Source organism: Amphibalanus amphitrite, unplaced genomic scaffold, assembly GCF_019059575.1.
Source record: "Amphibalanus amphitrite isolate SeventyFive unplaced genomic scaffold, NRLGWU_Aamphi_draft 000476F_arrow, whole genome shotgun sequence".
NCBI classification, from domain to species: domain Eukaryota; kingdom Metazoa; phylum Arthropoda; class Thecostraca; order Balanomorpha; family Balanidae; genus Amphibalanus; species Amphibalanus amphitrite.
In genome coordinates this window covers 380,496-401,370 of record NW_024881970.1, presented here as the reverse complement: position 1 = coordinate 401,370, position 20,875 = coordinate 380,496, and the positions used below count along the sequence as shown (strand labels likewise).

The following is a 20,875-nucleotide window of genomic DNA, read 5'->3' as shown; positions in this document are numbered from 1 at the left end:
CGAGGGATATCTGGACGGTCTGCCATTTTATAATGACGTGCACGCACAGCGCCGGATACGTTTTTTTTCGAATAGCAGCGACCTGACGTAAGCACCCCGTGGGGTGCCAGTCGGTCCGTGGTTTGACCGGACGTGCATGCGATCGCGGGCCGGTCAATAGTAAACCTGAGAGCACACCCACAGATGAGGACGCAATCGGTCCGTGTTTGACTTGACTTTCGGGAGAAAGGCGAGCCGCAAGTTCGTCTCCATTCCCGCCTGCGGCCGATTTATTGCACTTTATGATTCGGCGGCGGGCTCGCACACTCCGAGAACGCATCTCCCGCTAACACAATCAGTTGGGGGAGGTTTGGTCAATGGTTGTCATTTTTAGCACATGCCATTTTTGGCAACCATGTGCTAAAAATGACAACGCTATCAGCTATTTTTAGCAACGATGAAGCCGATTTCACTCCTCAGCGAGGAAATCACGATTTTGGAAATACAAGCACTGATTTTGGAAAAGAAGTGCTGCCACCTGGTGCAAGAAGAAGAAACCAGCTTTAATATGGCCGTTGTTTGTATGGTAGTCCAACGTTGAAGTATACCCTTTTTTGTGGCCCGAAGTTGAAACTTTAAATTGAAGCATCCGAAAATGATCGATATTGATCGAAATCATGATGTTGATGAAAAAAATAATATGTTAAGTTGAGAGAGGAGGCCATTTTATCCAGATGCGGTGGTTTACTTCTTGAAATTATTTTTGCTTACGACGACTGCCATGTAATGAGGGATAATTATCAGCCGTCATTAGCAAAAATAATTTCAAGAAGTAAACTACTGCATCTGGATAAAATGGCCTCCTCTCTCAACTTAAAATATTATTTTTTTCATCAACATCATGTTTTCGATCAATATCGATCATTTTCGGATGCTTCAATTTTAAGTTCCAACTTCAGGCCACAAAACAAACTACCATACAAATAACAGGCATATTAAAGCTGGATTCTTCGTCTTGCACCAGGTGGCAGCACTTCTTTTCCAAAATCAGTGTTTATCTTTCCAAAATCTTCATTTCCTCGCTGAGGAGTGAAATCGGCCTCATCGTTGTCAAAAATAGCAGAATCGTTGTCATTTTTAGCACGTGTGACAAAAATAGCACGTGCTAAAAATGACAACGATTGACCAAACCTCCCCCGACTGCAATGTTTTATTTCCTCATGCGTGTCGGCCGTGTCTGCCGCGGCCTCGTTTTGGTCCGGCTCGTGGGTGTCTGGTCGGAAATTGCTTTCGAGCCACGTAGCGTGACACACAGTAGTCAATACTCCAATGCTCATTGTTCAACCTATACGATAGATCTTTAAAGCTAAATCGGCATGGTGATGGGTTCAGGAAAACAATTTTGAATGTTTTTCCAAGGATGAAAAGATTGACAATTCTCGTCACTCCCTTGCTCACCAATCTTCCAGAATAAAGGCAAAAGAGTCTTTCAAGATCTTCAGCGACGTTTTATCGTTGGTTATTCAATCTCAGCTTGTTTTAAAAATACATTTTTCATCTCAATGACTTTAATGATGAAGTGTCTCTCTCCCTCTCAAGATGGTCGATTTTCCGTCTCGATCAAACGTCAATCCAATGTGTATTGCATGCACCTACATATCGGATCCAGCTCAACATGACCGTGACCGCTCACATTGCTGATCACATTCAAATTGCGCGAGTGTAACACAAACTTAAAATTAATGTAAGCCAGCGAATGCAATTAATATTGCTCACGCGCCATTACTTTCTCGGCGGCCCCTAATTGCCCATGACGAGCAGCCGAGGTCTGCTCGACTGACCGATAGATGGCAGGGCGTTCGCGGCAGTTGACGTGGAAATAATTCGAAGCAACGAGGCCCATCCAGCTCGACCGCTGCTGGCGCATCCAGCCGCTCCAGCCGCCGACAAAAAGATGGTCGGTCGCGGCGGGACGGCTGCGCCAGCCTGTGCTGACCGGGTGGCCGCTGTCAACCACCGCCGCTCTACTGGTTCGCTGGACCGACCAACCGACCGACAGGGTCTGGTTGTTCGGCCCCGCGCAGCGCTCACGGTCAACCCTCCCCTCCCGGCGAGGGCTGTCCGTGACAGGACGATTGCGGCGCAATCAGCGGCATCTGCGGCGAACGAGGCGCGGCACACACAGATTGGCGAGGCGTGGGCGGCGCGTCACAATGTGCGTGCTGAAGGGAGGCAGGGTAGCGAACTATTGCCGAGACGAAATGTGGCTGCCTCCGAGAGCATAGGTGTGGTTTGCATACCTAGCGGAAATGTGAGTGGATAAATAGAAAAGCATGAAAATACGACATCCTGTGGTGGTACGTAGTCTATGGAAAGTGTTTCGCATTTTTCAACCATGAATGAATTGCTGGATGAAATAGTGTAGAATTCAACCAATTTAGCAAGATTGCAGTTTGTTCCTGAAAACGGTGTGAACTGTGGATCTTGATGGAGCCATCACCACTGACGTCCTAAGGAGATTCGGAACTGGGATATTTCAGAAGCTGTGTCAGCCTGTGTCACATGAACGAATGCCGCCCATCTAACTCTGACAATCACCAGAGACGACATCATCCTACCCGCCGCCAGATATATTGTTTTCTGAATTATACAACATATATTCCATGTTATGTATATTCAATTTGCTAAGTTGTCTATTTCTTCGTCAATCTAAAAAATGCGATTGATACGTAAACGCATTCGTGGCTATCATAAGGCATGTTATGTTTGCTTAGAATCACGTTACAAGAATGGAATACGAGACTTTCGAGGGATATCCGACAACTATAAACAAAATACTGTTAAAATCAATCAAAAGAAGACACTACGAGAGAGATCCAACGATGGCGCGATCCGCAGCCGTGACATCCGGGTCGATTCGCTCGTCGCGACAATATTGTGTGGACGCCGCCTGTGTCGTGCCCTGGCTGGCCTCCAATGTTCAGGTCATTGGTCGCAGGATCCCAGGCTATAAAAGCATTCGCCGCCTCGAGCCAGCCGCAGTCGCAAAATGGCGGAACGGGCAAGTACCCAGAGATCTGTCTTTGATGAGACGTCCGAAACATAACAGCTAAAAGATTGTTTGCTCTCATGGTTTTCCACTTTCAAGCGAGAAAATAGGGCGGCCAAGTTGGCGATAGTAAAACGGCAGGGCCGGGCGGCCCCGCTGGCCGGCTGCAGGGGAGGACACTCACCATCTGCCGCGGAGCGGGACCAGGTCACGGCCGGGGGAGGGTAGCCGTCTGCCCAGCACTTGACCTCCGCGCCCTGACCGCGCACCAGGTCCACGTCCTCCGGCTCGAACACCCAGAACGGCGCCACTGGCGGCACAGCACAGGTCAGAGGTCAGAGGTCATACTTTGTCTATGGGGCTACTAATTCTTCACCTACATATACATATAGTCGGAGTGAGATATCGTACACACGCCAAAAACGTGGGGGTCGCATGTCAAAAGCATACAAATCCGTACCTGCACAGCCAGCTCATCTCTAGAAGCCATCGTGTAGTAGTCGTAAAGTTGTCGGTCCCCGGAATCCTTTAATCTATCGTAAACCAGCCAATTTAAACACGTCTCTAACTTGTGCGTCGGCCAGGGTTCCCGGCCTGTTACGTCAGAGGCCGCTTTACGGCCGGAGAGGAACGGTTTTAGTTTTCAGCCGGTGCGTCACAAGCACCGGAGGGGTCGTGGGGGACGACTAATTCTCCAGCCGGGCTCATTGACTCGGCTTTATGACTCTATTTCCGTGCGCGCTCACCTGGGACGGTGAGCGGCGCGTGGAGACTCACCGGAAGGTGAGTGAGGTACTGTAATTCACCCCAAAGGTTGAGTGAGAAAGTGAAGCTCACCTGAGCTGGGAACTGAAAGCTCGTCTGACCGTGACAGAGAGATTGAACTTCAGTTGAGCTAGTGGGTAGGGGACTTCCACTCACCTGAGATGGTGAGCTTCACCCATGGTTCAGAACTCGCCTGATACAGTGAGAAGAGCGCTATAGCTCGCCTCTCCAGCGCCGTTTTTCGCCGCGCACGTGTAGTTTCCCGAGTGTTCTCTGCGCAGGCTGCTGAAGCTGAGGATACTGGTAAACTCGTTGACGGCGGTGACGTTGGGCTCCGAGAGCGGCTCGCCGTCCTTGACCCAAGTCAAGGTCAGTGGCGAGTCGCCGCGGGTCACCACGCACTTGACCGACTCGCGGTCACCGGCGCGCAGTCCAGAGGTGAAGGTGAACGGCGACACCTTGGGACCCACTGCCGGCGGAGGTCCCCAGTGTCAGAGTGTCAGAGAAGATGGAACATTCATGGAACTTAGAGATGTTTATGCTTCTACTGAGCTACTGTAGAAAATACTCATTATCTTCAGACGCCATTATTTGCAAATCATAGCCACGTTGGCTCAAAAATATTCTTTAAACACAACTAAAATACAGCTTTTTAGCAATGTTTGGCAACTTTATCTGCGGATGTTGTTCGTGCTCTGAAAGTTCTGCACTGAAATTATTTCCATGGCGAGACTTCGCGCATTGTGATGCTCGTTTAAAATAGTAAGTTTAGCATAATCAACATCTCTTCCCAGCAGCATTCGGATCAAAAGTATTTCAGTAAAAATGGACATCTCAAAATGAATCGCGCTCTTTCAATCTCAACGTTGGATCTTTTTCCGTGGTTATCAATGTCAGTACGAGAAGATAACTATTTTTAAAGAAATTTTGTCCGAATGGTTGAATGGGGCTGTGGAGTGTGGGTCATGGTGCCCCGCTAAGCAGCATGCTTGTTGCAAATGACACCACGGAGCCCCATGCGACCTTACCCAGCCCGGTTCACCCGTGATAATTTGAATCGAAAGAGCTCAGGTAAAAGGTGGCACGGTCCTCCCGGGTCTAGCGTGGCCATCTCCGCCAGTTGCCAGTTATCAGAATATAGTAACGGGGGTCAAACGACGTGGAGCCCTCCAGTCGACGGACGGCTCATCCACTAGGCCACGGGGGGAGGACCATTACTATTCTTATCTTATCACCTTGGTCGTCGATTATTGCTGAAAATGCATAGATAATGAACTGTTCACTAAGCATGGACACCAGCGTTTCCTTCAGCCGCCGGAAGGGCAGCCACTGAGAATTGGAAATTTTCCGCTTCCAGGGAAGCGTAGCAAATGAAAACGTTCGAGCGATGAGATGCATGCGCCTTCCCATGAGATATGCAGATTTCGGACTTAATTTGGCCTGCCCTTGATCAAGGCGAGGCTCAGAGGAGCGCGCATCCACCAGGGGCCGCGGCACGGCTCGGCTGGGAAGTCGGCGCCGCTTGAAAGGCGTCCGATTAATTCCAGGAACTGGAGTACTGGTCACATGGCATGCAGCTGGGCTCCATCGCAGAGGAGGTTCTAGGGTAAATTAGATGGTCCTAGACTCCGAAGTTGGCCAATGACTGCGCAACATGCACCTTTTTGTCAAACTTAGAAGAAAAAAATATCCATCAATCAATCATCGTTGTTGATAATTGCTGTTAATTTGGCCATAAGAGCTTTTTCTGTAGTGAGAGCAAAGTCTTTTGCGTCTGCGAATGGGCGAACAGCGAAACTATTTCGCCGACATATGAGGTGCTCTGTCATAGCCCTAGGACGCCGAATCAGCCCGTTCTGTCGCCGGCTGGTTGGCCTCAAACGCACCTTGGGTGAGAAACCGCCGCCATAAGTCAGCGGCTGTTGCTGCGCCGCTGAAATGCGACCCGATCGAGCGGCGTTCGGCGCCCGGAGGCGGCCGTCCCAGCCGGCGGCACCACCCGGGGGACAGCGCCGCACCATACGACCCGCTGCTGAGAGCCCAGCGGAGAACATCTCTTCACCATATAAAATAATGCCGCGGAGGATATATCCCCACCATGCGACCTGACGCTGAGCGATAGCAATGCGGCTCACCATGCAACCCAGTGACTGAGGTCGATTGAGGGACGGCTCCGACTCGACCATACGATACGGTCGGCAAAACAAACAACTTACCGATAAAATCGGACAGAAACAACTGACGCGGATAGACAGATCCACTTTACCTGACGGAGTGGTTGGAAAATAAATTCAAGATTCAAAACCAGCAACAACATCTTGCGGAAAACATCAGTCTTACTGGAAGCACCATTTGCCAGATACCCTAACTTTAGCCTGGCTGCCTGGCTGCCTATAGGTATCGACTGCCGCAGCCGATACGCCCGCCCCAGTTGTTCCCAGGTCGTCCATCTATGCTCAGACGGATCGGCCTGTAGGACCGGCTCGGCTGGACCGGTACACGAGTCGTCGTCGTGTAGCCCCTCCCCACTCCTCTCTCTCCCTCCCTCTCTCTCTCCCTCTCTCTCTCTCTCTCTCTCTTCTTTCTCTCTCTCTCTCTCTCTCTCTCTCTCTCTCTCTCTCTCTCTCTCTCTCTCTCTCTCTCTCTCCTCCCTTCTCTCCTCCTCCCCGATCCGGACGGGACCGAACCGGACGGAAATGTCCGGCTCCGTACGTCAGCTCCAACTCGGCTGCAGTCCGTGGCCGAGTCGACTAGACGTTCCGTCGCAGCCGGACCGCGGCCGGCAACGGTAAATGGATCGGTCCGGGAAATCAGATCAATCAGGCTGCCGAGGGCCGACCTGTGACGTCATCGGATCTGGGACCGGACGACAGTGCCGTAATGCCCGCGGCCCGGAGAGCGCCGGCCGCTGCCAGCGCCGCCGGCGGCGGAAGGACGGCCTTACGGGGGATCGCATTCGCGCGATGAATGCCGGAGACCATCTGTTTGGTGATGGATTTCCGTCCGCAGCTGCTAATAGGTTTCTAACATTATTCACGTGAATGTAGGTACGAAAAATGGCGGTGAGAGACCCAATTGAGCCAATGTATCTGGAAACAATTATATAGTCAAATAGATCAGCGTATGTGGAGGTTTTGGACACCTGCTCCCACATTCAAAGAACGTTAATACCTTGTAAAGCATTCATAGCACGTCTCCAAGAGAATCTCGTCAGAAAAGATTCAATAGTACTATGGTGTTAAAAGTTAAAACCTTTCTGGTGCGTATATTCATTGCGCGCCTATCATTTACATGCATCCAAGGGAGATCATATTCTGGATTACGGAATGATAGCAAGTCCATCCGAATAGAAAAGAAACGTGTTCGCTCAGTGACTATCGTTGACATTCTACACTACTGTCGAGTGGATTTACACAAAGTCACACAAAAGTCACGCTAACCGGCTTTCAGCTATTCTCTCCAGTGCTAATAAGCCTGTCTGTCTGCTTGTTTTTCCAGTATATTGTGGCATTTCCATTTAGGTTAGTTGCGACACCTTTATTTGCCCCTGTCTTTAGCTTTAGGTCTCATCATTAACTCTCCAGCTCGACTATAAGAAGACTCACCGACCACGCTGAGCCTCGTCGTTCCGGAGTCGGACGCACCCGCGTCACCCCAGGCAGTGCAGCTGTAGATACCGGCGTCGGCACGGGTCACGTGATCAAACACCAGCCCAAAGTCGGCAGTGAGCCGCAGGTGACTGGGCAGCCGCGCACGACCCTCTGCGAGAGAGGGAGAGAGAGGGGGAGATGTCAGGTCAGACGTTCACTCACATGTGCAAAGTGTTTGTAGGCATAGTTTATCCGTTGACCTGCGCATTCACATGCCGTAAATTATTTTTACATCATCTGTTCTGGCTGTGCCATACGACGTCTTCCTCGATAAATCGATGAGCTATGTAATCTGCTTTCAATACCAGACGACACGCAAGATCTTGCGTGGAACAAGATGATCGACCGGCTCAAGGCCCCAGGCTTGTCATTGATTTTCCAGGCCCAATGGTCATGCAATCAGTCATTTGGCTCCTTATCGACTTTTCTTTTAAAAAAATAATAATAAATGCAACTCGATATGATTATGCAATCATTCTCTATTACGATGACCACTAACGACGAAGCACTAAAGGTCAGCTTGTAATTAGATAAGGAAACTATGCGTCGAGCAAGTAAAGTACGAATTATAATTTATAATTCAGGATAAGTTCAGCCGGCCTGCTGGTGCGTGGTCAGACAATGGCTGTGCCTCGGCCCAACAGCGATTAGAGAGGGGCCCTGCGCACTCCCACCGCGCTGGGTGACCTCAATATCCCGCCGCCCACCCCTGCTCGCACTGATGTCACAGCCGCCGCGCTCTTTACGGTGTCGGGACCGAATCGAGTGGCTCTAACTCTACGCGGCGTGACCCGGGGCGGGGGTGGACCCCCTCCTCGGTCCCCCTGACCTGCAGAGACCCAGTCCACTAAACTGACGTTCTATGGCCGGCCGCCACCCGGCTGTCTCGTAAAGCAGCGTGCCGGGCAGGGGAGTCTAGGGGAGCCCAAGCCGTTACCGAGATGGGACGGTGCCAGCCTCCATACCACGCAGGGATGAATGAACTCGGCTACAGGCGGCCCATTTGAACAGCGATACCATCCCAGTTCCATCTGCAGGATCGCTGCTTCGGGGAACGAGTGCGTGACACTCGCGCCTGACACCTCGCTCAACTAGTGCGAGGATGCAGCATGGATAAATCCACAGAGCAGGTAATACTTGGATGAGAAAGTCTGGTTAGTAACGCACTTACAGATGACTTCGCTAGCACTGGCTATAATAATGAATGTAACGCCTGAAACAACCATACTAATTTTGTTCATGAGTAAGCTATGAGGACCTCGAGAATTGATTTTGGAGTGATTATCATCTTCAAATGATACAGCATTCCACGATAATTTCCAGGCCTCTTAAACACTTAAGTTAATAATTCGAATGTCGATGTGAAACTGTTGCACCAAAGCACTGACATTTTGCAACTTGAAGCTAACGTGAGGCTTCCTGAACAAGACAATTTATAGCTCCCTCAATGCGGTCTCCAGAGAAATTACATCAATTCTTCCGCAAACAGCGGCCGCGGCGCAGTGTAGCCGGTATGAATAACTCGCCGCCCACCCGCGGAGTTCAGGGTCTCAGACGGATGGTGTCTCGGCGGCGGCATAAATCTCCATGAGCTGTCGGTGAACCTGCCCCCGCGCTGGGTGAGCCCACCGACCGACCAACCGACCGATGAGCCACAGACCGACCGAGCCAACGACTGACTGAGCCAACGAGCCAACGAGCCAACGAGTGAACGAGCGACTGAGCGACTGAATGCACGAACAATCGACCGACAGACCTACCGAGCGGGGGACTGAGCCAACGAGCGGCCGACCGACAGTCTGTCCGTCTGTCCGTCTGTCCGTCTGTCCGTCTGTCCGTCTGTCCGTCTGTCCGCGTGTCCGCGTGTCCGTCTGTCCGTCTGTCCGTCTGTCCGTCTGTCCGTCTGTCCGTCTGTCCGTCTGTCCGTCTGTCCGTCTGTCCGTCTGTCCGTCTGTCCGTCTGTCCGTCTGTCCGTCTGTCCCGATCGTCCTCCGTCTATCTGCCCGTTCGACCGTCCGACCGACCGACCGAGTGGCCTCTCCGGAGCTTTAATCACCCGCCCAGCTGGCCAGCCGTCCAATTTATGGCCGGACATTGGGTGCGCGGCCGGGGTGCCAGAATCTGACCACAGTCCAGTTGATGATAGCAGCGTGGACATGAGACCTTAAGGCATTTCATTTTGTATTTATGGTAGTCGGTAGGTCAATTGGCTGCTTGGTTAAAATAGCTCAAGGCAAAGATCAAAGCAAAATAGTTCAAATGACAAGATCATTAGTTCCAATTCATTCCTACGATTTTTTCCCGAATGCTAGCAGCAGTCATTTACATGTAAGTCCAGTATTCCTAGAAACTCTAATCTTCGTATAATTTAATGTGATTTTTTTCTTCTAAAAATTGATATTGACTGTAAGGGTGGTGTAGACCGATGGTGGCCTCAGTGATTTTTTGCAGCAACTTCGCCCTTGGTGTCGTGATGTCTTGCTGTCTATACTGCACCTGATGAGACGTGCGGAACGAATATAGTTGCTGTGAAACTTCCGGCACTTTGAGTGCGGCTGAGCTACTCATATCATCAATTCCACTTGATCTTGAGTGGAAGCATTCTGAGCATCGCCATCTCTTATTGCGTGCGACGGAGCGTTTGTCTGTGAAATTAACCCCTTCAAAATTAATGCAGGCCGGTGAACTGCACTGCCGTCTTAAATCAATCTCCGTATAATTGCGCAGTGGTAGAGAGACGCCTGGCAACTGCACGCGGTAGTCTGAAATGGCATAACATGCAGAACACACCAACTATGAGTATTGCGAGTTGAGCATTCTGCACGATTGGAAAGGTCAACTCCCACGTTCCCCGGCCTCTGGGATGAAACGGGCGCGCTTGTGCAGCATTACAGGCTCCTTTTGGGCCGTGGAGCGCAATAATTAATTTGCCCTTCCATGTTTGATGATGGGGAGGGGCAGGGAGGAAAGTTAGCGTCCCTGACGACAGACGCGCTGACCACCTGACCTGTAGCCGCCGGGCTGCGGCAAGGTCACCGCTGCACTGGTCGGGTTCGTTTTCGGTCCGGATTACAATAATCTACTGTTTTCTATTCTTCCGATCAGGTACCGATGTCGGACGAGTTTTTGCAAGACGGGAGCGTCAGTTTCTACTCCGCCGCGCGCACGGTGCAGCGCCGACAGCTCGAGTAAGTACAGCGGCTTAGTCTACCTTGCAGGCGTTCAACTGCTAGTGCCATCTAGGGACGAATTCTGTCGGCAGTTCGCCCAAGTCAGCGGCACAGTCTACCTTGCAGGCGTTTAACTACTAGTGCCATCTAGGGACGAATTCTGCCGGCGGTTCGCGCAAGTCAGCGGCACAGTCTACCTTGCAGGCGTTCAACTGCTAGTGCCATCTAGGGACGAATTCTGCCGGCGGTTCGCGCAAGTCAGCGGCACAGTCTACCTTGCAGGCGTTCAACTGCTGGTGCCATCTAGGGACGAATTCTGCCGGCGGTTCGCCCAAGTCAGCGGCACAGTCTATCTTGCAGGCGCTTAACTGCTAGTGCCATCTAGGGACGAATTCTGCCGACAACTCGACTTAGTCAGCGGCACAGTCTACCTTGCAGGCGTTTTACTGCTAGTGTCATCTACGAATTCTGAAACTACCTTAGAACCTTAGCGCACAGTCGCAAGACAAATACAAGCCCACTGTTTGCGAATCGCGAAAGCAATTACTCCTCCCGTTTTGCTCAGACGGTTTCGATTTGACATTTGGCTAAACGTGACAGCAAGGTGACTAAGTTACACCATTACTCTTTGAAGTTCCAGCATCTTCTAATTCTATTTCTTTCGTTTTATTTGAGTTGTTTAGCATTGTGACAAATGCCAGTGCAGTTACATACATAAGGGCACCTCGATAAGACCAGACCAGTCGTAGCTACGTCAATCTAATCCATCCCTTTGCGCCACAGGCAGGTCGACCTCCTTGGTTCAGCACCCGACTCCGTGCCACGCCGACACCCCTCAGTCAGGCCGTCGGGCGGTCGTCGCTCTGTCGGCCGTCGGTCACGGACGGCGCTCATGGCTCACGGCGGCGCACGACCGGCCATCAGTCGCGGCCGACCCGGGCCGCCTGGGAATCGGCGCCGATGCAGCCGCCGCTCCTGACATTATCGCCCGCGCGCAAATGGCCGCGGGCCGTTCCGGGCCACAACGTACGAGCGGCCAGCCAGCCGGCGGCGACTCGGTGGGGCAGAGCCCCGCGGGTTCCGAGCCTGCGACAGCCGGTCAGAACACCCAGCGTGGTAGAGATAAGTCTTGCGCCGAGCGTGTCCACCAGCCGCCGCCAGCTGGCGCGTTAGAGTCTGTTTTCAGGTAGTGCGCCGTCGCTACAGCGAACGGGCTTGTCTTCCATTAGCGGCGCGGCCCGTCGTCACTGCCAGGGTGGGTCGTATCGGTCGGCACAGATGACCCTCGGCTTTCTCCGTGTTCGACCACATTGGTCCTGGTCCCTTGGTCTCCCGGTGGACCACACGGCTGCTACAGGGTCGCAATAGATGGAATCTATACGAATACGTGGCCAAGAAGGTGGATTAGTGCAGAGCGGTGCCAAAGGTGGATAATATGTCCACATCTATACCTGTTGGTAATGAGTTTTATATGCTTGCCATTTTACATGCTTCAAATGTATAAATTGAAAAAATCGCAAACATATATCGTGATATATCGTGATATGCGGTCGTGATATGCGATAATGCCAGCATTGCAAACATTGCCGTCGAGTCTGTATTTGTAAGGTTAAAAATGTTAACCAGCACCATTTTGGCAACAACATGGGTGGCCTCCGCCAATAATTTCGCCTGGTCCACTACTGTTATTGGTCCGGGATTGTTTGTCCGATAGGCTATCTCCACGATACCGACCTTCGATCGCCTGCGCTGTGTCCGACTGTGTCTGGCATACGATAAATACGATAAATGACCAATGCAAGAGGCGGGGAAGGGAAGCGAGGGCCATGACCTCCTCATGTGCACTTTTAGCGAGCATCCTCATTTTCTATTTGAAAACAGAAGCAAAGGTATGAAACAATTGACCTGCAGCATGATAGCAATAACCTCAATAGATTTGTATCGTAGGAGAATTATCATTGGTTTAAAATAGTTATGTTTTTTATATTTGTGGATTTTGAGAGTCAGGTTTCTGCCTAGAACACAAGATCTGTCCAACAGTTTCGAAATCCTATCTAACGAATTAAACACACGAATCATACAGGTCTCAGTCTTGTTATTGACCACGTTTCCATGAGCAAGGGATTCGAATCCGGATCACCGTTAAGGGCTTACGGGTGTCTTCATGGGCAGCCTAAGCCCTTACGAGGCACTGATCCGGATCAGTGATGCCGATGGAAACGGGGTCATAGGCAACAACTGCACGCCGTTACGTTGATGGGACACCGGCCGTGTGACGCGCCTCTACGACGGCCGCGTCTCAGTGTCATGTCTGCCGGGTGTGACAGACGCTTCTGCCGTATGTGACGGCCGTGTCTGCCGGGTGTGACGGCCACGTCACGGCGCCCCGACGGTCGCGTCACGGCGGCGTAACGTCTCCGGAGTGCGGCCGGTGATCGATCTGACAGTTCCGCCGGCGCCGCTGTCACCGCCGCCGGGGCCGAGTTATGACACGACGCTCCCGGGCAGGCTTGAAACGCGCCCTCGCTGACTAATGTACGGGCGCTGAATGGCCCGTTGCAGCCACGGGGAGTGGCTGGCCCGCTGGGACGGCGGTCACGGGCGCTGCCGAACGGGGTAGGTGCAGGGGGATGCAAATGGGATGAAAGGGCTTTATGGTGATCTGAATGGCTTTAGAGCAGTTGTCATTTGTTGCATTAATTTGAATATCGATTGATTCAATTTGAATTTAAATTCGTTGGCAACAAACAAGGTCATAAGAAAACACAGTTTTGATTAAGTGCTAATTAAGTATTTTAAGTGAGTACTCAAAGTATATTCCACCTATCCCTTACAAATTTTAACAAAGAAATTAAGCACGCACCAACGTCACAACAATCATCGAATTGATTGGTTTCATATAATTGTCTAATACATGTGAGGATCCTGGCCAGCAACAGAGCTCCATAGAAATGCAGAGGAAGCTGGCTGTAATGCCCGCGCGGTGTATCTGTTTTCATGGTCCATCGGCCGTGACTGCCCATCGTGTGCCGCCAATGTCGGCGGCATCTGGCCCCCAGACGTCCGGGCCTCTCTCAGCCGGGCCATTCCCAGTCGACGGGCGCACCAAGCGCCGCGCCCGCCGCCATTGTTGGCGCCGGGCCGGCCAACTCGGCCCGTTCTCATGCCACGCCGCCGCTCTCGGCCGAAACCAACGCCGCTCCACTGAACTCAGGCACAGTCTAAATGCAAATTACCTCCGCCGGCGCCGGCCGCCGCCTCCGAGCACATGCATTCGGTCTGGGTTGGTGGCATCCTCCACCTCCCCGGCAGGCGCTCTCAGGCCACCCGGTCCGGCTCAGTTACCAACTCTCTGCGCCTCGTCCTTCCCCCGTGAAGAATCTCATTGAGACACAGATCAACTTGGCAAACTTTGAGGCTGCAGCCGCCGACCGGACGCCGTGGCTCCATTTCTGGCGCACCGCGCCGGCCAGGCCGGTCGGTCACAGCGGCCGAAGCAACTTGTGACGGCGGCGTAATGGCAGTGCGGCAAACTTGGCGCGGTCCGTTAGTGCGCCAGGCCGGACGGACACTGCGCAACTTGGCGCAACGTACGATCGCGACGCATGGAAATAGAAGGAGATGGCGTCGCTCCCATTGCGTCGCCAGCCATCCACCGAAGGCATGTGATTAGGCGATAAGGTTTTATGGCGGGGGGCTTATACGGCTCAGTACTGATGGCTTCGTCAATTTTCACCAGCGTCACGAAACTTGATAACATTCAAGAGGCATCTCAAGAAGATGGGAACGATTAAATTCTCGAATGAAACCAATACATTAATTCCAATTCCGCAAAAATAAAAGCGTAATGACAAGCTTTTCCAACAAAACCTGTGGTGGCTCCTATGTATAAGTACTCGTATGAGGCCGCGCTAGCCGCACCTTATCTCCTGTACGCTCGGTGGCTTTATCAAATCAGGACTGCACTCTGATAACTGTGTGTTTACCCACCGGAAGGACAAAAGAAGTTCCCTGAATGAAAAAGCAGGCAACGTCGGATAGCTTTCAGTATTTTCAAAAGAGCACCCAGCTTTAGCAGCATCTCCCTGGGTTCTCGTTTTGTGCCGTTCTCCCGGCTCGGCGTCAGCCGCCTGTCTGTGAGGCTCGGTGTGGTCGCAGCCGGCTCCTTTCAGCGACGTCCGTTCATCTGCCATCCGAGCAGCTGTTTTTGTGGCCAGATGAGCTGGCTGAGAGCGGAGCCGAGCGGCCATTGGTCGGGTCCGGACGGTCCGCACTCTAATTAGTACCGCGCCCCAGGCTGCACGGCGGCTTCATTTTCCGTCCCGGGGACTCTGGACGGCGCTGGGTCAGGGTTGGGTTGGGAGGGGAGGGGTTGGATTAGAGGTCACTCCGATCCAGGCAAACACAACACTCATTACTGATTAACCCGCGCACCGACGGGGGTCTGCGCCAACTTCGCACCGACGGGGGGGGCGGATGACCGCCCCCCCCCCTGAGATCTCGAGAACGAAGCAAGATAGCGACAAGCGGTAAACGGCATCGGATACGCACGGCCAAGATCTACAATTTTTACTAAGGTCATTTTCAGGTCAGGTCAAAGATGACGTCACAGGGGTCGAAAAAGTCAAAATGGCGGCGCTAGATATAGAGTTTTTTCTCGAATAACTTTCGAATTAGTCAAGATAGGAACAAACTAAGGGCATCATCGTGATCCTCTCGTCAATCCGCATCGAATGCTATATATGTTGACCTCGAAAGGTCAAGGTCAAAGGTTGACCTCAGGTCACGTGACCTCGAGGTCATCATGTATATCATTCGATGCGTCTTGACGAGCTGAACACAATGAGACCATCCACGCGTCTGTATCTTGTTCCTGTACGGAGTTATTGGCCAAAAACCTTTAGTGACCTTTGATGACGTCACATGACCTCACAGCTGCCCAACAGCAAAACAGACCTCAAGGTAGTGAAGGTTGATCGTATATGAAGTCATGTAAAGTATATGGGGCCATTCCGACCCGTTTTAGTGGTAAAAACAGGGAGTTGATTTTTCCCCCATTGATTTATAATGGGGAGGTCGCGAAATTGACCTGACCTTAGGTCACCGATATCAAAATTCCGAGATATACAAATTGTAGCTACTAATGACCTAATAATATCCTGCGACTTTCAAAGGCCTCCGACATCTACTGTAGCTGTGGCACGGTGACAAAGTTGCAAAAAAGTGACTTGAGGTTGGGTCATTCAAAGTCACCTGGTGACCTGACCTTAAAAGATAGGAAGTTCAAACTTGCACACCATGTGTAAAATTGATGAGGTTATAGTCATACCAAATTTCGCGGCGCTACGCGCCGCGGTTTTCCCGCTATTCGCGAAAAACCTCAGGGGGGCGGATATCCGCCCTCCCCCCCGTCGGTGCGCGGGTTAACCCGCGCCCCGTAGGGGGGGCCGAAACGGCCCCCCCCCCCTGTCCTTTTCGGTCGATATCTCCTAAACGGCTGGAGATATCGCCACCAAACTTTCAGGACCCCTCCGGGCATCAATTTTACACATTGTGACCAAAAAATTTTCCAGAGGCTATGATAGGTTGGCCACAAATGACGTCAGAGTGACGTCATGTTCTGTCATTTTCGACCGAAAAAAGACCTTCGCGAGTAGACCTGTCAGGACTACAGCTTTGAAGATACAGAAAAATGATCAAGACATAAAAGGTGTAGAATTGACAGGGCTACAAAACTGCTATCTCGAATTTTTGAAATTTTTTAGTTTTGACCCCCAAAAATCAAAAAAGCATTTTTTGGATATATTCGCCAGAAAATCAAAAAAGTTTTTTGAGTTTCGAAAAAACCGGAATATATGTGATAGTGCCTACCGTCTTCTATCTACATACCAAATTTCAGATCGATACCTCGTTTTTTGGCCAAGTTATAGCGAAAAAACTGTTCAAAAATGATGCCGTCAAATTTTCAAACTCAATTTTTGGCAATTCTAGAACTCGTAGAGCAAAACGAAGACCACCATTAGACTCCCCGTGACGAGCTGCATCGAATCGATACCCATTTTATGCAAAAATATCAACTTTGAAATTTGACCTAATTTGACCTGACCTAGACCTGACCTTCACCAAAACGTGACCTAGGCTGGCCCCAAAGGCTGCCTAACCCACATAATCGCATTTTTCATGTAAAATGGACCATAAAACATGTATCACACGACACATTCATATTGTGACCCCCGGTGACCTGACCTCGCTGTGACCTGACCTGGTATCAGTGACCTCAGATAGCAAAGTATGTGTTTGACGAACAATGTACCATCGATGGTTTTCAATAAATAACCAATTTACTTGCTTTCACAGCACATTTCTTGAATTGCCTGTGAACGGTGAAAATCTGACCTTTGACCTGACCTGTGACGTCATCGGTTAGACCTAGGTCAATGAAATTTGGTCACAAGGTAGTTCCCAGGTGGTGCTATCGAACGCCGTTTGAATTTTGAAAATCGGCCGGTAACTTTCCGAGATCTTAGGGGGGGCCGAAACGGCCCCCCCTACGGGTGGTAGGGTCCGCCGGTAGCCCTACGGGGCGCGGGTTAATGGGTTTTGCGTTGCAGAGGACGCACGGTTAGGTGAAGTAGCCTTTTATACGTCTGCTTAGTTTCAAGATCTTTCAAGAAATGAGGCTTGCATGGTGGTATGATAAAAATGTCCTTTATGTGCCTAAGTTTTGCTTTACGAAAGTAGCTGCACTTGCGAACTATCGTATGAATTTCTGAAACATTTTATTTTCAGTCAAGTAAGCCGCTGTGTATCTAAATTCAAGATTATTTACTACAGCAATATAAAATACATAACTATATTCGCATGCGTTATTGTTCATGCAAGCTTTATGTGTATTAGGACGATTGTAGGGAGTAGGGACCTACGAAAGACTACGCTCGCTTCGCTCGCTCCGTAGTAAACCTTTCCCATTCTGAAACTGGGCAAAAGCCTCTTGAAAGATCCTTGAAAGATGGATCTTTTCTCTTAGCGAAATGGAAATAGTTAATGGAAAAGTTTCTTCGTTGTGCCACAAACTGATTTTAGACTTACAAGTTGCGAAGTTTATTTAATTTCGATTTCGGCTCTGACTTTTGTGGATCAAACGTTTGCCGCTAAACTTGTTTGGACGGAGACGACCGGATGGAAAAGCTTGCGCAATGGTCCAACTAAAAAGAAACGTTTTGAGGTCTTCCTGCCTTTTTGCAACCACCATAGGTATATTGCAATATACAAACATGGCCGACTGTTGAGGAGGATGGCATCAATATTTCCTCACATTCGCCAGACCACTCGGTGTTTTATCTGGTATACCAAAGCACAAATACCGCATTAGCATACCAATAGGAAATGACGACGACGGACACCATATTTCGTCACAAGCTTCAGTCGAGGTATTCAGTCCTTAATCCTGCCATAGAGCTGCTGATCTCGCCATTTACGAACTTGCCCAGCGCACTCGCTCCCGGCCGAGCTAGGTCAGTGCGGGGGCGTCCCGCATCTGGCCTGTCATTTCTCGGTTGGTATCGTGAGAACGATATTACTCATAAATGAATTACCCTGTGGAGGCCATCAGTCATGCAAAAGTGGCGTACGAATGATAGGTTTTAATTTCAATACACCATGCAAAGTGCCGGTGATGAAACATAGCCGTGAAGGCAAATTATTGCAATGTAAGACAATAACAATGTAGCCACTAGCCAGATAAATTTGTAAATGGTGATGTTTCTATCACTATGTGACGAGATGACGTCATTGGCACTCACCGTGTGACCAGGTGATGTTCTTGATGGGGTAGCCCCCGACGGGACAGCGCAGAGTCAACTGGGAGCCGGCCGCGGCTGACACGGGGCCCGTAGAGCGAACCACAGGAGCGCCTGAAACACGCACAGGGGTGGTGAGTGAGGTCAATTATTAAAACGCCGATAGTGGGGAGCGGGGAGACGAAAGGTTAGACCTGCCCCTCCCACTGGTCACGAAAGGAGGGGTGTCCGGTGCGGAAAAGTCTCGTCGACGTTTTTACAGAAAGGCTGCTCAAGTTTTCACGTAGGGGAGAGTGGGGCAAAGCGGCCACCCGGGGCAAAGCGGCCACCCATCGTTTTAGCCCTTCATAGCTGGCGTCAGTTCAAATTTATGGTTTCCAATTATGCTTCTCTTCACGGTCGTTCGAATGAGCCAGACCGGGGTTTCAGGCCCATCACCATTGTTCTGTGAAACACGGAAAAGCATTTCTTGCCAGGTTACCAACTATGTTTACAATTTTTAAATGTTATGTTATCCCACAACCGTTTGGAATTTTTATAAGCGTTCTTGTCCGTGCATTGCATGGTTATCGTACATGTATTCTACCAATTTTAATGTCTTTTACCCCACCAATAGCTAAGCTGGAATATTTTTGTCTCGGACGGTATGCGCGGGGCAAAGTGGCCGGGGCAAAGTGGCCACCCCCAATTGGCCATAAGCTGCTTCCATCTGGATAAAAAAACATTATTGATCTTCAAATGTGTCGTCATGCATTCATCTTGGCCACTTTTCAGTTGCATGAGTTACCAAATAATGCAATTAAATGTTTATTTTCATGAAAATCCTTTCTTTGTTTACCTACAGGTGGAAGATGATAAAGTAAACATCCATCCTCGCTTAACCTTATCACCATCAAATACCCTAGTCGTACACGAGGCAACTATTTTGTTTCTCATATCGGGACTTGAGAAAACGCCGGTGGCCGCTTTGCCCCAGGGTATGGGGCAAAGTGGCCAATATGCATAGGTTGAAAGTTTTGTCAATATCTTTCATATGTGAACGCCTTTGGAAATAAAACGCAGTTGAAATAAAAGGCAACTTAATAGGGATCACATTGGTATAGAAAGAATCTTTCCAAGTTTAAAAATCAAGCGTTGGCATCGTGAGAAGCGTTAGGGTGGCCGCTTTGCCCCACTCTCCCCTACTTTCAAAGACCGGGTTGAGGATTTGGTCCTAAAACAAGTCATGCTGACAAAAGCCGTCTTCGCTTCTAATTAATTACGTGCTCATCAGCGAGAGTGCTTCTCTAATGTTTAATGACTAATGCACTTGGGAGGACAAAAGTGACTCGTAAAAGTCAGACCTGAAAAAGTTTGCAGCATTAGCTATTCTGGAATCGCAACAGTCTCACAGACTATTTCGTGGTTGCTGTTCGTAGTCAAAACGAAGATCGTTTTTGCATTTACGAGGTTAACATAATTCTACATCCCTCCCTTTTTTGATCTGAGCCATTCAATTTCCACTGCTCTATAAATGTTTATTTTCTAATGTGGATAAGAGCCGCGAAATCTTTATTTTTCCCTTCTTACCATCATTTTATTTTACTGTTTTTCATTATCTTTGTCTGTGTATTGCGTGAATACGATATCAAGCATGTACGTTTATTTCAGTCCTATCTATGATGAAATTCATGTTATCTAAAATAAACATAATTCCGTGTATATTTAAAAACTAATTAAAACGAGTCTCACCGCGATAGAGGCTTCGTTTCTCGTAGCATCGAACGCGAAGAGCATTGGGCCGTTCTCCAAAACCCCGTTCACCTTGATTCCATTTCCAGCCGTCGCACTCTGCGTGCGGCCTCCGTCGGGTCCGTTTATGGGGCCGTCGCTCGCCGACGCTTATCGCCATCGCCGTCGGCAGGGCTCTCCACTTCCGATAGCAAACAGTGTCGCCGTGCGCCGGCCGCGCCGCTACCGGCGACCGGCGAGCCTGTTTACCCGGGCCCGGGCGCGCACTTGACGACTCTGGCCGACCGCGGTAGGCTGCCGAGAGGGCGATATGAAATCGGTCCGCGATCGGTGGAATAAGGTCGACTCCTTGGCGATTCAGTCACGAGCGCGCGGGCGGTGCAGATCGGCCAAATCGCCCAGAGTGTGTGATCTTCGGAGCGGAAACGAGCTAATGCGATTTACCTGAATCGGGGCGCTCCCTGATTTGCCTGAATCGCTAACAGGGTAGGATATCGGCGACATGCGTTGGTTTCCGCCGTCGGCAGAGCTATTTGTGGCCTCTCCGTGGCCCGCTGCTGGCGCCTGGCCGGTCGGACGATATTGCCGTACTGTTTACACAGTTTGGCACTCGTACTCAATTGCGCCCCGCCTGCCGCCACTGGCGGTTCCGCTACCGGCGCCGGTCATTGGAAGCGGCACTCAGCGTCGTTAGCAAAACGTATCCGTGTGCGGACTCATGCCATCGCAAAG

The 20,875-nt window shown here is 50.5% G+C and overlaps 1 protein-coding gene across 1 annotated transcript in view; it reads right to left on the bottom strand.

The window, feature by feature from the left end:
• Positions 1-20,875, bottom strand: part of LOC122392250 (Down syndrome cell adhesion molecule-like protein Dscam2) — a 118,303-nt gene that overhangs the window by 58,432 nt on the left and 38,996 nt on the right. The window contains exons 11-14 of the mRNA XM_043386918.1: positions 18,416-18,526; positions 7,399-7,554; positions 3,987-4,262; positions 3,213-3,338 (exon numbers count right to left, since the gene is read on the bottom strand). Of these exons, the coding sequence (XP_043242853.1) occupies positions 3,213-3,338; positions 3,987-4,262; positions 7,399-7,554; positions 18,416-18,526 (669 nt within the window). The remainder of the gene's footprint in view (positions 1-3,212; positions 3,339-3,986; positions 4,263-7,398; positions 7,555-18,415; positions 18,527-20,875) is intronic.